The sequence below is a fragment of the Nannospalax galili genome, unplaced genomic scaffold (genome assembly GCF_000622305.1).
Source record: "Nannospalax galili isolate Female #2095 unplaced genomic scaffold, S.galili_v1.0 scaffold263, whole genome shotgun sequence".
In the NCBI taxonomy this organism is placed as follows: Eukaryota; Metazoa; Chordata; class Mammalia; order Rodentia; family Spalacidae; genus Nannospalax; species Nannospalax galili.
In genome coordinates, this window is record NW_008350402.1 from 859,483 (window position 1) to 874,548 (window position 15,066).

At 48.0% G+C, this 15,066-nt stretch overlaps 1 protein-coding gene across 2 annotated transcripts in view; it reads left to right on the plus strand.

Moving 5' to 3' along the window:
- Positions 1-15,066, plus strand: part of Shb (SH2 domain containing adaptor protein B) — a 132,521-nt gene that overhangs the window by 38,124 nt on the left and 79,331 nt on the right. For both annotated transcript variants that reach the window (XR_003851837.1, XM_029570722.1), the window contains exon 2: positions 10,201-10,321. Coding sequence is in view for 1 of the 2 variants with exons in the window: in XM_029570722.1 (XP_029426582.1) it covers positions 10,201-10,321 (121 nt within the window). In the remaining variant the exon portion in view is untranslated. The remainder of the gene's footprint in view (positions 1-10,200; positions 10,322-15,066) is intronic.

Below are 15,066 nucleotides of genomic sequence, written 5' to 3' on the forward strand. Positions count from 1 at the left end.
GGATGAGATGCGCTTGGACTCCCCAGCTGCCAGAAACCTGGAACCTCTGAAGCTCAGGGTCTGGAGTCCAGTACCACCTGCAGTCCTCCACCCTGTCCCTAGCTCCTGCCCAGCATATCTTGCTGGAACCCTGCTGCTTACCAGGGCCTGTGCTAGGGTGAAAAGCAGCAGTCTCCAGAGCCCTCCCCACCCCCACCCCCAACACAGGCAAGAAGAAACAGACAAGCCTATAAAAGATGGTGTACCAGGCCTGTGAGAAGGGGCCTTGCCCTGTACACTTACTCCCTGTGTGTAAGACAAATGCCTCTGTCCTGCCTTAGTGATGCCAGCTCTCCTTAAGGAGGTGAACTGATTGATGCCATCCTTTCTGGGGTCCAGTAGCTCCCCAAGACCAGACCCTCCTCAGCATCCCTAGCACAGAGCTTGTTATGTGGTTCCAATCAGTTCATTGTGAACAGGATTGAACAGCGAGCAGTCGACACATCTCAAGCCTGTGTGACATGACAAAGTTCTCTCTGCCATAACCGTTCTGTGTACTGTCAGATGCCAAGTGTGTGTCGAGAAGCAGCATCTTGGGTATAAGGACAGTTTGTAAGCCTGTTACTGCACATGAAAAAGTTTGTCATGGATTGGCTGCTGGTGATGACAAGAAGATAGCATTACTTTAAAAAGTAAATCAACGCCAGGCGTGGTGGCGCATACCTTTGATCCCAGCACATGGGAGGCAGAGGCAGGCAGATCTTTGTGAGTTCAAGGCCAGCCTGGTCTACATAGTGAGTTCCAGGACAGCTGGGGCTACAGGGAGACCCTGTCTCAAAAAAACAAAAAAAACGAAAAAAAAAAAAAGTAAATCAACATTTATTGAGCTTCCACTATTAAGCTGAACATAATTGGAAATCTCAAATGGTACTGGTAGTTGTGACCGACGCTGCGTGCCATCAATAAAAAGAAAGTATCTCTTGGGGGGAGGGCAGCTGTTTATTGCTGCCTGTGCCTAAAGGATGCCCTGGCCTGCCTCTGGGCTCTGAGAGGAGCTGTGCATGAATCATCCTAATGGGCCCCATTTGGAGAGAAATGACCCTTCACTTAGTATGGTTCTGCCGCTGCTTATTGAAATGTGCCACGTGCCTAAGCGCTGCACCAAGCCAGCAGCTTCAGAACAGAAAGGCCCACTGGAGGAACAGTCTCTGCTTGGTGGCCTGTCTTACCCCTGGGTCCCTGTATAGGTCATGGATGCCTAGTTTCTGAAGGTCCTGCCTATAGAAGAACAGGCCTTTGGCTCCTAGGCGCTGCTGTTTTGCTGTGCATACTTTTCCTCTGAGCGCACTGGGAATTATTTGACTGCGGGGGCTTTCTCTCACCGTGAGAAAGCCTCACCGGCATTCCTGATCTTTTCTTGGGAGGAGAGTGGTGGTGGATGGGCCATGTCTATCAGGAATGGAAAAATGCCCCGAAAATTAGGTAGTATAAACTCCGTTTTGGAAGCAGACTATAAATACCCTGATCTGACTTCAGCTGTGTCTTTATGTCTTTCAGATTTAGTGAGAGTCTGCTTTTGTCATTCTCCACAGAGTTCTGTTTGTGTGTGTGCTCTCCCCTACCCCCCAATACACACTCTGGCTGTTTGGAAGCCTCTGGTAGCACCTCATCAATGTGGTAAGGGCCTCCTCTGGCATCTAGGTGACCTTGGCAAAAAGCTGTTTTTTTTTTATGGTTGGAAAGGCTGAAGCATGGAAAATTGGAGCCATCCAATTTCTGCCGCCCTTCCTTCCCAGACATAGCCCTGTGGGAGGAAGATGATCAGATCACCCTGCTGTTGATCGTGTGGACCAGGGAGGGGACCCAGTGCCTCTACCAGAGCACCTGTTTCCATGTCTGTTCTCCCAGGCTTCCTGGACAGACTGTCTGGTAGGGTAGGCAGCGGGTGATAGAGGCTGCTGGGAAGAACAAGTCAGATAGATCACATAGACCCAGCCCAGCCTGGAGTCCAACTCCTGCAGAGAGCTATCTGCGATGATGGGTGGTGTTCCTTGCAAGATAAGCTGGGGGGCGGGGTAGGGGTGTTCTTCCTGAGGCTGTGTGAGATTTCTTTAAAATTTTAGTGATGATTTTAAGAGAAAAATTAGCTACACAGGAATTGAAGAAACAATGTGGACCTGAACGTTAGGAAATACGGGTTTGGTTACCTGTTTGTGGCATTGGCCTAGATTAGTTTATCCTTTCTCAGGACCTCCTATCTCTAGTGGATTCCTGGTTTCTGACTGAACAATTGCCTTTTTTTTCTTCAGTCAGTGGTACATGTTGGAGTTCTATATAAAGTTTCTTTTGCAAATCATGCACATGAATTTGAGACTCAGCAAACTAGACCATCTCCCAGGAATCCTCTCCCTAGTGAGGTACTGCAGGGTACTGGGTGTGTCTACTTCAACAGAGATGCACCAAATTCTTTCAGGAAGTCCTAGAAGAAAAGTAGTTGAGAAGCTTTAGGATCGAGTTATTTCAAAGTTCAAAACATAACCTCCCACTGCCAGAGAGATGCTGACAGTGACCTTGCCTCCTGATGTGGGGCAGGTATGGCACGGTCAGTAAAGGAGTGTTGTGTTAAAACACCCAAGAGAAGGTTTACAGGCGGTTGGGAGGCAGAGCTCACTACAGTAATAGTGATGATGTCCTGAACTCCTTGCTTCTGGGGTTCTGGGCCTGAGCATTTGGACGGAGCCCTACTATGGGGAAAAGGCCTTTGGGCTTGGAGTGATTCAGGGCTAATCCTAAGTCAGGGTGGAAGAGTGCCCTCCCACCCTTTCATTTCCAGAAGCTGTGGCAGATTGCGAGAATGCAGCTAATTAATCTTTCCCAAATTAATTTCCTTACTGTGTCAGAAATGATTTATTGGCATGCCAGTAAGGGGGGTGGTCTATGCTGGTCAAAGCCCAGGAGGACAGGGAGAGTTAAGCAAGGGGCACTTGCTTGTATGCCTGTGTAGGGTGTCACAGCCTGGTTCTATGGACACCAGAGCCTTGAGCACTGGCTATAGGCAAGGAGCATGCTGCTATCTCCCAGTGCACATACAAGGGCGGCCTTGAACCTCTTGCTGCCAGTTGTTCAGTCACTCCAAGTAGGAGGTGCATCTTGCACTTAAGCATGGGAGGACAGAAAGGATTGTTCCCAGGGGCTTTCCTTTTGGGGGCTGAGAACTGTGACAGCTGTTGTCATGCTTAATCGCAGCCATTTCCTCTGTGCAATCACTGGGGCTTTCGGGGAGTGGGGGTTGGGGTGAGGGTTGTCACATCTTTGTCTTTACTAGTAGGTTTTTGGCTTCTCTTGGGCAGTCCTCCCTTGAGGTGCTTTTGCACCTCACAGTATTTAGTGGGTCCTGGGCACCCAGGAGATACCTCTCCGAACAGGAGAACACTCAACCTGTTCTTCATAAATGCTGATACATCCCAGAATCCTTCCGTTTACTCCTCATAACATCTGTGCGAAGCTAAGAAGCAAGCCACTCTGCCCCCAGCTCCCAAAGGAACTACCAGAACTCAGAGAAATAGAGCAGGTTGCCTAGAGCTACCCAGAGTTGGGTAGCAGAGCCAGTTCCAAAGTGTCCCTGCTTAGCCAGCCATGTCCTTTGTGTAGTGCCACCCCTTTTCTCTGCATCTGTCTACATGTCCCCCAGCAGCTGCTGCAGCCCCACTGACCCGATGGGCCCTTGAAGGACAGCCCCACCCACTGAGACAAGTCCTTAAAGCTGGGCTGCTGTCTTGGGCTGCCCAGAAGCTGCATGTCCATGCTGAATGATTCTGAGAAACACGTAGAGTAGTGGCCAGTGGCATCTAGTTAGCTGACCTTCCACCTGGAATAGACGCCCCAAAGCCTCTGACTGGACAGCCGGAGTAGCGGGAACCTCCCTTACCAGAGAGTGTGCGCTTTCATTGGCAAGAACATTGGTGTTCTTGAGTCACTAAACCTGCTGCTATGCAGCCTGGTCTGCACAAAACATCTGCCCACTGCTGCTTCCCCCAGCAGCCTCCTGGCTGTGGAAGTCTCGCCAACCTCCCAAATCCCCGTTTTTTTAGCACGATCTCTGTTGGTATGGCAACAGAGTCTCCATCCTGTGAATGCCAGGCCTGCCAGGGCCTGTGTCCCAGTGGGTCCTGAAGGAGAATCAGGATTCCAGGCTTGTCTAGGCTTCCTGAGGGGATAGTCATGGAGCCTTATGACTGCAGGTAATGCTTTATGCTTACCTTCAGGGAGCTCTCCTGAGCCCCAAGTGACAGAGGGGGTCATGGCCTCTAGACTTAAAGCTAGCAAGCAAGACAGAGCCTGGGGTCCTCCTGTTCATAGTGCCCCACCCCCACCCTCCACAGCTGAATGACAGGTCCTGTCATACTGCATCGAGCATTTTTTGCCAGGTAAATAGTATTGAATTATGATTAATCAGCTCCTGAAGGTTCCCCACTGCTAACTTGCAAAGACCATGTCTGTTTTCACTGTTGCTTAAAGTGGCTTTAACGGGAGAGGACTTGGTGTGGAATGAACCTGGGGTTCACACTTTGTGGGTATGTGTAAACATAGGGGGAGCCACAGTTTCATCGATTACCTAAAGAGACTCATAGCTCGAAAACTCAGGGTAGCTAAGGTACAGTGTTAGTGATGAGTCAATGAGAAATGGTCTTACTGAGGCTCCTGAAATCCTCCTTAAGCATGCTCCCTTGCAGTTCATTTTGAAATAGAGAAATGTCAGGAACCCATGAGAGTCCCAACCCTCATGGGGTTCCACCCCCTCACTTCCTGGGAATGGGAAAACAGCATAAAGACCCCAGTGTAGCAATCCCATGGCTAAACTGGGGCGGCTGTACCACCAGTTCCCACAAAGAGTCACTTCGCGGTGGTTGGCACTAGCGGGAGGTGGTACATGGGACAGTGTGGATGGTGAGAGTGCCCCACTCCTAGACTGTGGCAGCTGCTCTCTCTTTCCCCTATCTTTGTTAGGAGGTGGAAGGGATTTTTGCCTAGGACTTGTGTGTGATTCTGCAGAGGCTCCTTTTGGCAGTGTTGCAGCCCTTCTAGAAGTTGAAGGGGGATCTTCCTGGCATGGCGTGTTGAGAACCATGTAGATGTGGTCAGAAAGCACATGTGCTTTAGAATAGAAAGCCTTGCCATCCTCGGGACTGGGACCCTCCTTGGCTCCCCTGGGTGGGTGAGGAACTCTTGGCCGGGCAGGGAGCTTGCCTGGGGAACGCTCTAGTCCTGCACAGGGCCATGTTGCTTAATCTGGAGCCAGGAGTCAGGATTGCAGAGGCTCCCCTGCCCTCTGAGATAGATTCTCAGATGATGGACCAAGGCATGTTAGGTCAGCTCTCACTCCCACTGACCCCTGGGGAAGAAAGGGGGAAAATTACACTTGCTTAACTTCAGTGAGCAAGGCTGAGCAATAGCTGGGAAAAGTGAAATTCCAGAATAGTGACTGGAGGCTTGCCTTAGACTGGTGGCAGAGGGCTGGCACTAGCTTGTTGATTCCTGATAAGAATCACTGGGGTTGCTTGTTAAATACACAGATTATTGAGGCTAGGAGTCTGTTGTCTTAACAATCATTCCAGGCCATTCCTGTCTGCAGGCAAGTTTGGGAAGCAGTCTGTCGACTGTACCAAAAATAACCTGTGGAAGAAGAGTGCTTTGCAACAAGTTTAGTTTTACATCGTGTACAGGAATAGGTTCTTCTTGTTTGCAAACGTTTTTAACATTAAAGTCTCTTTGATCCTCCCCCTTCCCCTACCAGTCAGTTTAGGGAATAGCTGTGTACTGACCTTCTCTCCAGATCATTGATAGAGGTTTCTGCTCTGCTCTTCATAAGTAGGTGTGCTGTATTTATCACCCTTTCATGTGGTGTCTTTCCATTCAGTAACTTGTGGAGAATTTTGTTAGCACATGTAGAACAAATGCCCCCCCCCTTTTAACTTACTGGATAATATTCTACTACATGGAATTAGACCATTTACTTAGCACTTCCCCTGTTGGTGAGTATAGTATGTGAATTTCTCATTATTTCAGTGAGCATCTTTTTGCGTGTTATTTTGTGCCCAAGTTTTAAAAAAAATTTTATTTTTATTTTTTGGTCTTTTTGAGACAGGGTCTCCCTGTAGCCCCAGCTGTCTTGGAACTCACTATGTAGACCAGGCTGGCCTTGAACTCACAGAGATCCACTTGCCTCTGCCTCCCGAGTGCTGGGATTAAAGGCGTGCGCCACCATGCCCGGCTTTATTTTTATTTTTTAAGATTTCATTTATTTTTATTTTATGTGTATTGCCTGCATGTATGTATGTAAGTGCACTAGTGTTGTGCAGTGCTTCAGAGGTCAGAAGAGGGCTTCGGATTCCTCTGGAACTGGAGTTAAGGGACGGTTTGTTGCTGCCATGTGGGTACTGGGAATCAAACCCAGGTCCTCTGCAAGAGCAGTCAGTGCTCTTAACCGCTGAGCCATCTCTCCAGCCCCACTTTGTGCCCAATTATGAATAAACACTGAAAAGCGAAATTGCTGAGTTAGGCTATATCCATTTGGGGATTTCCATTGGTTCTATTGAAGTTACCATTCAGAGTGGTCTTAACCATGTAAACATCTTCCCTGAAAAGTCCCAGTTCTCTATACAGGGGGAACCATCTTAGAAGAGCAAGTGAAACTCCTACCCAGGCATATGGAAGGATGGCCAAGTGGTAACGCCCACCTTCCTTAGCATTTCCCTTGGAGATGGACCTGAAGACCTTTTCGGATCTCACAGCTAATCCCTAAGATAAACACACCAAGTCTCAGACTGCTAGAAGGGACTGAGTTCTACTGAGCAGCATGTGCACTACAGAGTAGCACGTAGAGCCAGCTTCTAGTCTTCAGGCAGCCCAGAGAGCCTTGAGGGGGAGATGGTAGTGTGGTGGAATCTAGATTTCTGTGGTGGGAATCAGGCCCTGGGTGACTTGACAAGGCCCTGCCCTCTGGACTGTAAGGGAGTCTGGAGCAGGTCTCTAGGACTTTATGCTTTATGAGCCTGTGAAAGTCCTTTAGTGGCTTTGAGCTGACCTGAGTCTAGTTTTCTTTTGAAATCTCCCATTCTAGGAGAAAGAGAGCCAAGAAGAGGTGACCCTGGCTGGGTTCCTGACCTGCCGCTGCAACTAAGATTCTTGGTGGAGGTTGGACTAGTGGCCTTGGTCCTTACCAGCACCCTTCTCCACCACATGGGGGAGAAACGATAGCCCGTGGACTAGCAGGTCTTTACCAATCAGTCAAAGAAATCTTGTATGGTCAGGTGGCCTGGCCTGCAGTTCTGTCTTCACTGGCTTCCTTGTGGTTGAATTGTTCAGTTAGATTTACAGGACTTGTCTGCTCGCTGGTACGTTTTTAAAGCAAAGCAAAAGCAACCCCATCAGAAATGGAGGCCCACATCTGCCAAAGCTCACTCCCTTTCCTTGAGTACTCTGTAGCTTTCAAGCAAATATCTTGCCCTTGACTTACAGTGAGCCCTGGGTGCCCAGGACAGTCCTAGTCTCTGTGGTGCTTCGCTCCGTGTTCTGGCTGGTTAAATTTTTACTCCTGGTTCAGACGTGATTTGCGTAAGATTGGATAGTTCAGTGCAGTGTTTGCTAAGTTTCAGGTTGCTCGAACCCCTTGCTTCTACCAGCCTCACTTTGAAGTTCGAAAGCAAATTGATTAAATACATTTTAGAAACCCGATTTGCTTCTTAAACTAACAGAATTCTAAACTTTTTTTTTTTTTTAAACGGAAGGATTTTCAGCTGTCAGCAGGTAAAACTGGAACCATATGTCAACAGAGACCAGGGTTTTTCCCTAGTTTTAGAATTTGTAAATTCTTATTGAAAAAGAAGTACACAGGGCAGGCAGCTGGGGGCCCATGACAGCCTGAGCTCGGATCTCATTTTAATTAGAAAATATAGATAGCGCCTGCTTTATCTCAGGCCTCCCCCAGCTCCCATCCCAATGTGAACAAAAATTTGGTTCATATACTACAACCTTCCATGAATTACAGAACACTTCTGAGAGGAGCCAGAATGCTGATTTCTAAATTACCTTGGAGACGGGCTCCCCTTCCCACCTGTGTTCTCTTGTACAACCCCAAAACGATTTTGTTTTCTTGGGGAAACAAAATTCCCTTCTCACCACAGACCAGAGGAAGATTTTCACATTGGGAAAGGACAGTGAGAAGTCTGGGGCAGGAGCAGTGGAGTTAGATGTCATCTGCTGCAGCCACATCATTTTCTCCATTTGGACATCTGGTCCCTCAAACTCTAAGCTCTGCCCACCAGACGACAGGCGTCTGAACTGTTCTGGCTGACAGTGCTTCACATATATAATTCTCTAATGTGTTCTGCAAATGGCAGAGTACAACTATCAAATGAAAAACTTAGGCAGGCCTAGCCTTCCCCTCCCCCTTCTTTCCTGGCCTAGTGTCATTTGAGCTCATTGAGTCTCCTGAAAGGCAGTGATTACAGTGTCAGCATCTGGAAGAGCCTGCTGGGACCTGGAGCCTGACCTGGGCCTCATCCAGAGGCAGTACCATTGATGCTCTCAGCTTCAGTGCTGGGGGCTCCAGGCCTAGGTCTTTCCTGATGGCTATGTGCTTCAGTTTGGGGACCAGGGACCACTCCTCACTATACTACTGACCAACCCCAGCTAGGAACAGAGCTGTTGCTCACCAGCCTGCGGCAGGCATCACATTCCAGGTGGCTGGTGGTCACTTGTGCCCCCTGCCAGTGCTGCTGCTACAAGCTGCCATTCACCAGGCAGACAGTGGGAGCTTTCCCCTTCCTTGAGGTTTGCGGGCCTTGCTAATGCCTTACATTCCAGGAACCCTGAGAGAAGAGAGACTCCTGTGGTTTCTAATTAAACCTACAATTTAAATAACAATTCAGTAAGTTGGGGATGCTAACCTTCCCCATCCCTGGGGCAGCAGCTGGGAGACAGGGCTTGCCCTTTGCTAGAAAGGTGAGGAGGAAGGGCTCTCAGAATTTGGGAGGAGGCAAGTCAATAGTGACCTTGGCCTTTTCCTCTCTGGTGAATCCTCCCCTCATAAAGACTAGGCAGTTAGAAATGGGAGGGGCATTATTATGTTCTCCAATAGCCTTCAGTTGGTAATTGTGGTCCTTCTACTGGGAAAAATGTGGGACCATCTCTGAACCCATAGAATTCCAGATATGCACATTCTCTCAAAGTCCCCTCCCCCTGCAACCTGCCCTGGGTGACTCACACTTCCTTGGTTGCTAGTGAAACTTTTCCCTAGGAGAGGGTGGGGCGGGCTCTGGCTGACTGCTGAGTGAGGACACAGGATGGGCCCTGTGAATGAGGGTCTGAGGGCACTGCCCCTGGCTCTGGACTCCATTGACCCAGGTGTCAAAGAAGGGTCCTCCATCCTGTTTGTGACCCTAGTATCTGTCCACCTCTGAGCTTAGTGTTTTCATTTGGCCTGTCTGGGGCCACACTCACCATATATAAAATTTATTTTATTTTATGTATATGAGTGTATTGCCTGCATGTATGTGAGTGCACCCGTGTTGTGCAATGCCACAGAGGTCAGAAGAGGCCTTTGGATTCCCCTGGAACTGGAGTTAAGGATGGTTCATAGCCGCCATGTGGGTACTGTAAATCGAACCCCGGTCCTCTGCAAGAGCAGTTAGTGCTGTTAACCATTGAGCCATCTCTCCAACCCCCACACTCATCTTTTACAGTGCATTGATCTCACCAAATTGTTGTGTGGTGACCCAAGGAATGGTTGTGTTCCAGATTTGAAGAAAAATGGACTGCCGAGTGTAATTATCCCTGGCTGAAGTCTTCTGTGTCTCAGCCAGCATTGGGGCAGGCCAGCATTTCTAGACTTTCTGTCCTGCCCAGACTTTTGCTCAAGTTCTGTTCAATTAGACCTAGTTACAGATTCTCCAAGGTCCCCCCATCTCTGCACGCTGTGGGCACCCCCACCCAGGATCAGTGGAGTTAGATGCCTTCTAGTCCCACTTCCCCCAAGCCTGTGTGCACAGCCCAGGGACCTGCCCTCCCTCTGAAGCTCCCGTGGGGTGGGCTAATGCTTTCGACTTCTTCCCTCCTTGCTGAGCTAGCCCAGGCACACTTGTTTGCTGGAACAATGCCTGGTTTTGAACAAAACTGAAACAAAAACGAAAGATGGCCTCACCACCTTCTTTCTCTCTGCAGGTGACCATAGCTGATGACTACTCAGATCCCTTTGATGCCAAGAATGATCTCAAGAGCAAACCAGGGAAGGGGGAGAGTGCCGGCTACATGGAACCCTATGAAGCCCAGAGGATCATGACAGGTACGTAAAGTGACTGGCATAGTGTCTCAGTTTGTTTTCTGTTGCTATAAGAGAATACCTGAGATTGGGGAATGTATAAAGAAAAGAGGTCTGGGCTAGAGAGATATAGCTCAACAGTTAAGAGCACTGGCTGCTCTTGCAGAGGACCTGGGTTCAATTCCCAACACCCACACTACCAACCATTCTTAATCTAGCTTTAGGGGATCCAACACCCTCTTCTGACCTCTTCAGGAATTGCACGATATGGGTGCACTCACATACATGTAGGCAATATGCTCATACACATAAAATAAAAATAAAAAGTAAATTTTTTGGTTTTTTTTTTTTTTTTTTGGTCTTGGAACTATGTCTGGCCTTGAACGCACAAAGATACGCCTTACTCTGTCTCCGGAGTGCTGGGATTAAAGGCATGTGCCACCACACCCAGCTTCTTGTTTCTCTGCACTTGATGTCCCAACTGGCCACACCCGGTCTTTTTGAGACAGGGTCTCTGTAGCCCCAGCTGTCGTGGAACTCACTATGTCTGTTCAGGGTTCTAGAGGTAGGATACCCAAGATCAGGTGGCTACGTCTGCCCAGCTTCATGCTGCATCACAGTATGTCAGAAAACAAGACAAACATCGCTGTGGAAGAGACAACAGGGATGACCTTGTTTCATCACAGCCTGTTCTCACAGTAACCAACCTAGTCCCATAGAGCAAGAACCCACCCACTCCCACAAGATGGCATCAGTGTGTTTATGAAGACTCCACCCCCATTACTCAAACACATCCCACTAAGTCCAAGCTTCTAACACTGTGGTATTGAGCAACTAGTAAACTCATTACATGAGTTCTGGTGGGGACAGAGCACATTCAAGCCATTGCACACAGGGCTCAACAAGAAGATATTAAAGAGAGCAGGGTCTGCTGGGTATCCTGGCACTTTCACAGGGGAAGTGTACTTTCACGGTGGTAGTTGAGGGACAGTGCTGTGTTCTACCTTCCCTACATTAAAAAACGTTTTTATTATATTTGTTTAGCATGCACACACAGGAGCACGTGTGGAGGATAGAGGACAAAGTGGTACGAATCAACTCTCTCCTTCTACAGTGTGGGTCCTGGCTATTGAACTCAGGTCATTAGACTTGGCAGCAGGCACCTTTACCTGCTGAGTCATGTCACTAGCCACTTCCCCACATTTTATTGGATTATGTTTCACCCACATCAGGGAAAAAAAAACTGTCAGGGCACAGATAAAGTTAACCAGAGATATAGACCAAGAAGTATAGGGAGAAAAGGGGGGAAGTTCTATCAGAAACTCGTGAATGAAAAATGATATAGCATAAAACTTTACTTGGAGCTAATTACCAGCCAGGCCAAAAGTGGAAACAGGCAGGTTTACATTGCTTCATTGACTGGTGGAAGCGGGAGGAACAAGTCATTAGTAGGAACAGAATTATCTTTCTCCATGAACCTCAGAAATCTTGGTCTTGGGACTGGCTGCAGCATGAAGAACCTAGAAACTAGGAGAAGTTCCCCTTGTAGCTGTTTCCCCCATGATTCTTGATGAAAAAAACTTGTCAGACAGTTGTAGAGGGCCCAGATATGACTGGTGTGCTGCCTTCAGCAGACTTGTTTAGCTAGAATAATGTTTGGAGGTCTTGAGAGTAACCTATCCGTCATCTTAGACTGAGCCCAAACCTGGGTGGAGCGGTGGGTAGGTTATAACAGAGAAACCCTTGTGCACGCCAGTTCTCCTAACTGAGGAGGGTGCAGACAGATGAGCACCCACATTAATTGTACCCTTGACCCCATACAAGGCAGGCACAGGTGCAGAGCTCACTGTGCTACAGAACAAGAAGCTGCAGAAGCAGGTTTGGAGTTGCTTTGGGTTTTGAAGCCTCTAGAATTAGTGCTTTGTATGTCTGTATTTGAGGTACGGATGCTTTTTTGTGGTCCCTTTATTTGTTTGCTTCATGATCCTGTCTTTAAGAACTTTCCTTTGATTCCTTTTGAAGTAGAAAGAAAGACGGGGAATAGCATTTGTGTGTGCTGGGCCCAAGCTTAGCACTAGCTCCTAGGGTGATGGAGACCACCATTATTGAAGGATCTGACTGGGAATCCAGCCTCCACTTCTAGAACTCTGCCTCTTGGATCTTCTATTCACAGAAAGTGATTATGTGGCTTTCTAGAGTGACTGACTGTATTGCAAAGAGTAAGGCAGGAAGAGGTTAACTGGAGAGACTGAGGCCTGACTTCTGGGCAAGCCACTGCTTGTATACACACCATCATCTTAGCAAAACAGCCTCAGTGGGCAACCAGAGACAGAGCTGAATGAGCATTTGGGGTTGCAGTCTCAACAAAAGGCAGTCTACTTTCCTTCAGCGACTTAGGGCTCACATAGGCAGGCAGATAAGTTTTTACGAGGGGTATGTGCCTAGGCTTTGCAGTGACCCTGAACCCTCTGCCCTATCCTATCACCTTTAGAGAAGGATAGGGCTCTTTGTCCTTCAGGCTAGCAGTAGGGCCCCTGCAGCTTGACTAGTCTAGCATTCAGCAGGCCTTGCCCAGATCTCCAAGGAGTGGTGGTTATAAGATTGACTTTGGGACAATCTGGTACATTCAAGTGGTCAGGGTAGGAAAGGATCTGCAAGGTCATCCCAACCTAACAGGCTCATTTTATAGTTAGGGAAACCAAGTCTGTGGAGGAAGAGATTTGCCCAAGGACATGCAACAAGCTGGTGGCACAATGTCAAGTAGTGGGTGTGCTTCACAAGGAAGACTAGGGTAGTATTTGTGTGGGTGCTGAGGTATCTCATATGTAAGGAAATGGCAGGAGTGACCTGAGATTGGAGCTCCTGCCCAAGTACCAGGCTTCATGCTGGGCAATTCAGTGAAGTCCATCCAACTTTGTGGTATCTCCAAATGAGATGTCTGATTTTACAGGTGAGGGAATCAGGTAAGCCTCTTCCCCTCCCAGAGTGGAGGCTCAGCCTGACACAAGGACAGAGATGAGGGCTGAAGAGGATGCTGTTACTGGAGTAGAAAGGATGGGGAGGAGCCTGGGTATTGTGGAGGGTCTGCCCCTGCCTGACACCTGCCAAAGATTTCACTATTCAGCAGCCCTGGGGACTTGGCTCTTTAGTGGGGCAGAGCCAGGCAGTTGGGACATGCTGGACCTCTTGAATTTCCTCCAGAGTACCTTAGTGTTTACTTTCCTTTTCTCTTCCTTGCTTGGAGGCTAAGCCTCACTTTACCCACATTTTTTATTTATTTATTTATTTTTGGAAAAGAAAGGGTTTATTTTAGTTTATACTGAGGGACGTCAGGGCAGGAACTCAAGGCAGGAACTGAAGCAGAGGCCAGATATAGGCGACTAAAAGAGACAATTTCTGGTTGTGAGCCTCAGCAACCTGTAACCTGGGATTCTTTGTGTGTACTGTCACCACAGTGACTGATGGTGTGGACATGGGCCAGGGTGTTCTGTCAACATGTAAATACTTCAGGAAGGGATATGGCTTACTGAACAGACCCAAACCTTGCTTAGGGGAGAAGCAGGGAGAGTTTGGTGCTGGAGATGGCCATGGAACAAGGTGGTACAGAAATAATTTAACTATGTAAATCTATCTATTTATTTAGTCAGGGTCTGCAACCCAGGCTAGAATTGAGTAGCACAGAAATAGTTGATCTGCCTGTCTGTCTAACTTATCCTGTCCTGTCCTGTCCTGTCCTGTCCTGTTCTATCTATCTATCTGTCTGTCTGTCTGTCTATCTATCTATCTATCTATCTATCTATCTATCTATCTATCTATCTATCATCTATCATCTGTCTGTCTGTCTATCTATCTATCTATATCTATCTATCTATCTATCATCTGTCAATCATCTATCTATCATCTATCATCTCTCTATCATCTATCTATCTTCTTATCTATCTATCTATCTATCTATCTATCTATCTGTCTATCTGTCTATCTATCTATCTATCTATCTATCTATCTATCATCTATCTAGAGTCTTTCTTGCCCAGACTGGCCTCAGGCTCCCTGTGTAGCCAAGGACGACCTTCAATTTCTGATCCTCCTGCCTTAGATTACAAGTGTAAGCCACCATACCTACTTTATGTGGTACTAAAGATCAAACCACTTTATCAAGCTGTGTTCCCAGCCCATCAGTTTAAGCTTTGAGAGTGATCCTTTGGGGGATCCTTTGGGGTTTATGTGTCTGTGTGCACAGACCTCTAATGCCAGGGCAGCATTCTCTGTCTCTGGATCGCACCCTGGGCGATGGAGCCCAGGCTGGAGTTAACACATCTGGGATGGACACATGCTATCCAAGCAACCTCTGGATTCAGTTCCCCATGTGCAACAAGAGCCTTAAATTTGGCATTTACAGTACACACAAGGTTGTTTTGGGCTGCTAGCTGGCAGCCACAGAGGCAGCACATTCTGTGCGAAGATGGGTCAGGGACAGTAACAATGACATTGGAAGCTGCCAAGTTCTCTAGTCCTTATTTATAGCGTTTGATGTGTGTTCTCATTGGATCCTTGCCATCCTATACCCTTTCAAGTGTAGAGCCCGGATTGCCAGTGGAAAAACTGAAGCACTGGGAGGTTAAGCAACTAGCCCCAGGCAACCAGTCTGCTTCCCTATGGGCTGACTTCCTGTGTCAAGCTCTGTGAAGCAGCACCTTTTTTCCAGGGCTGAGCACTGCAGCTTGGGTTTCAGGTTCCCTGTAGCACTGCTAAGGCAGGCTGGCCTTTAC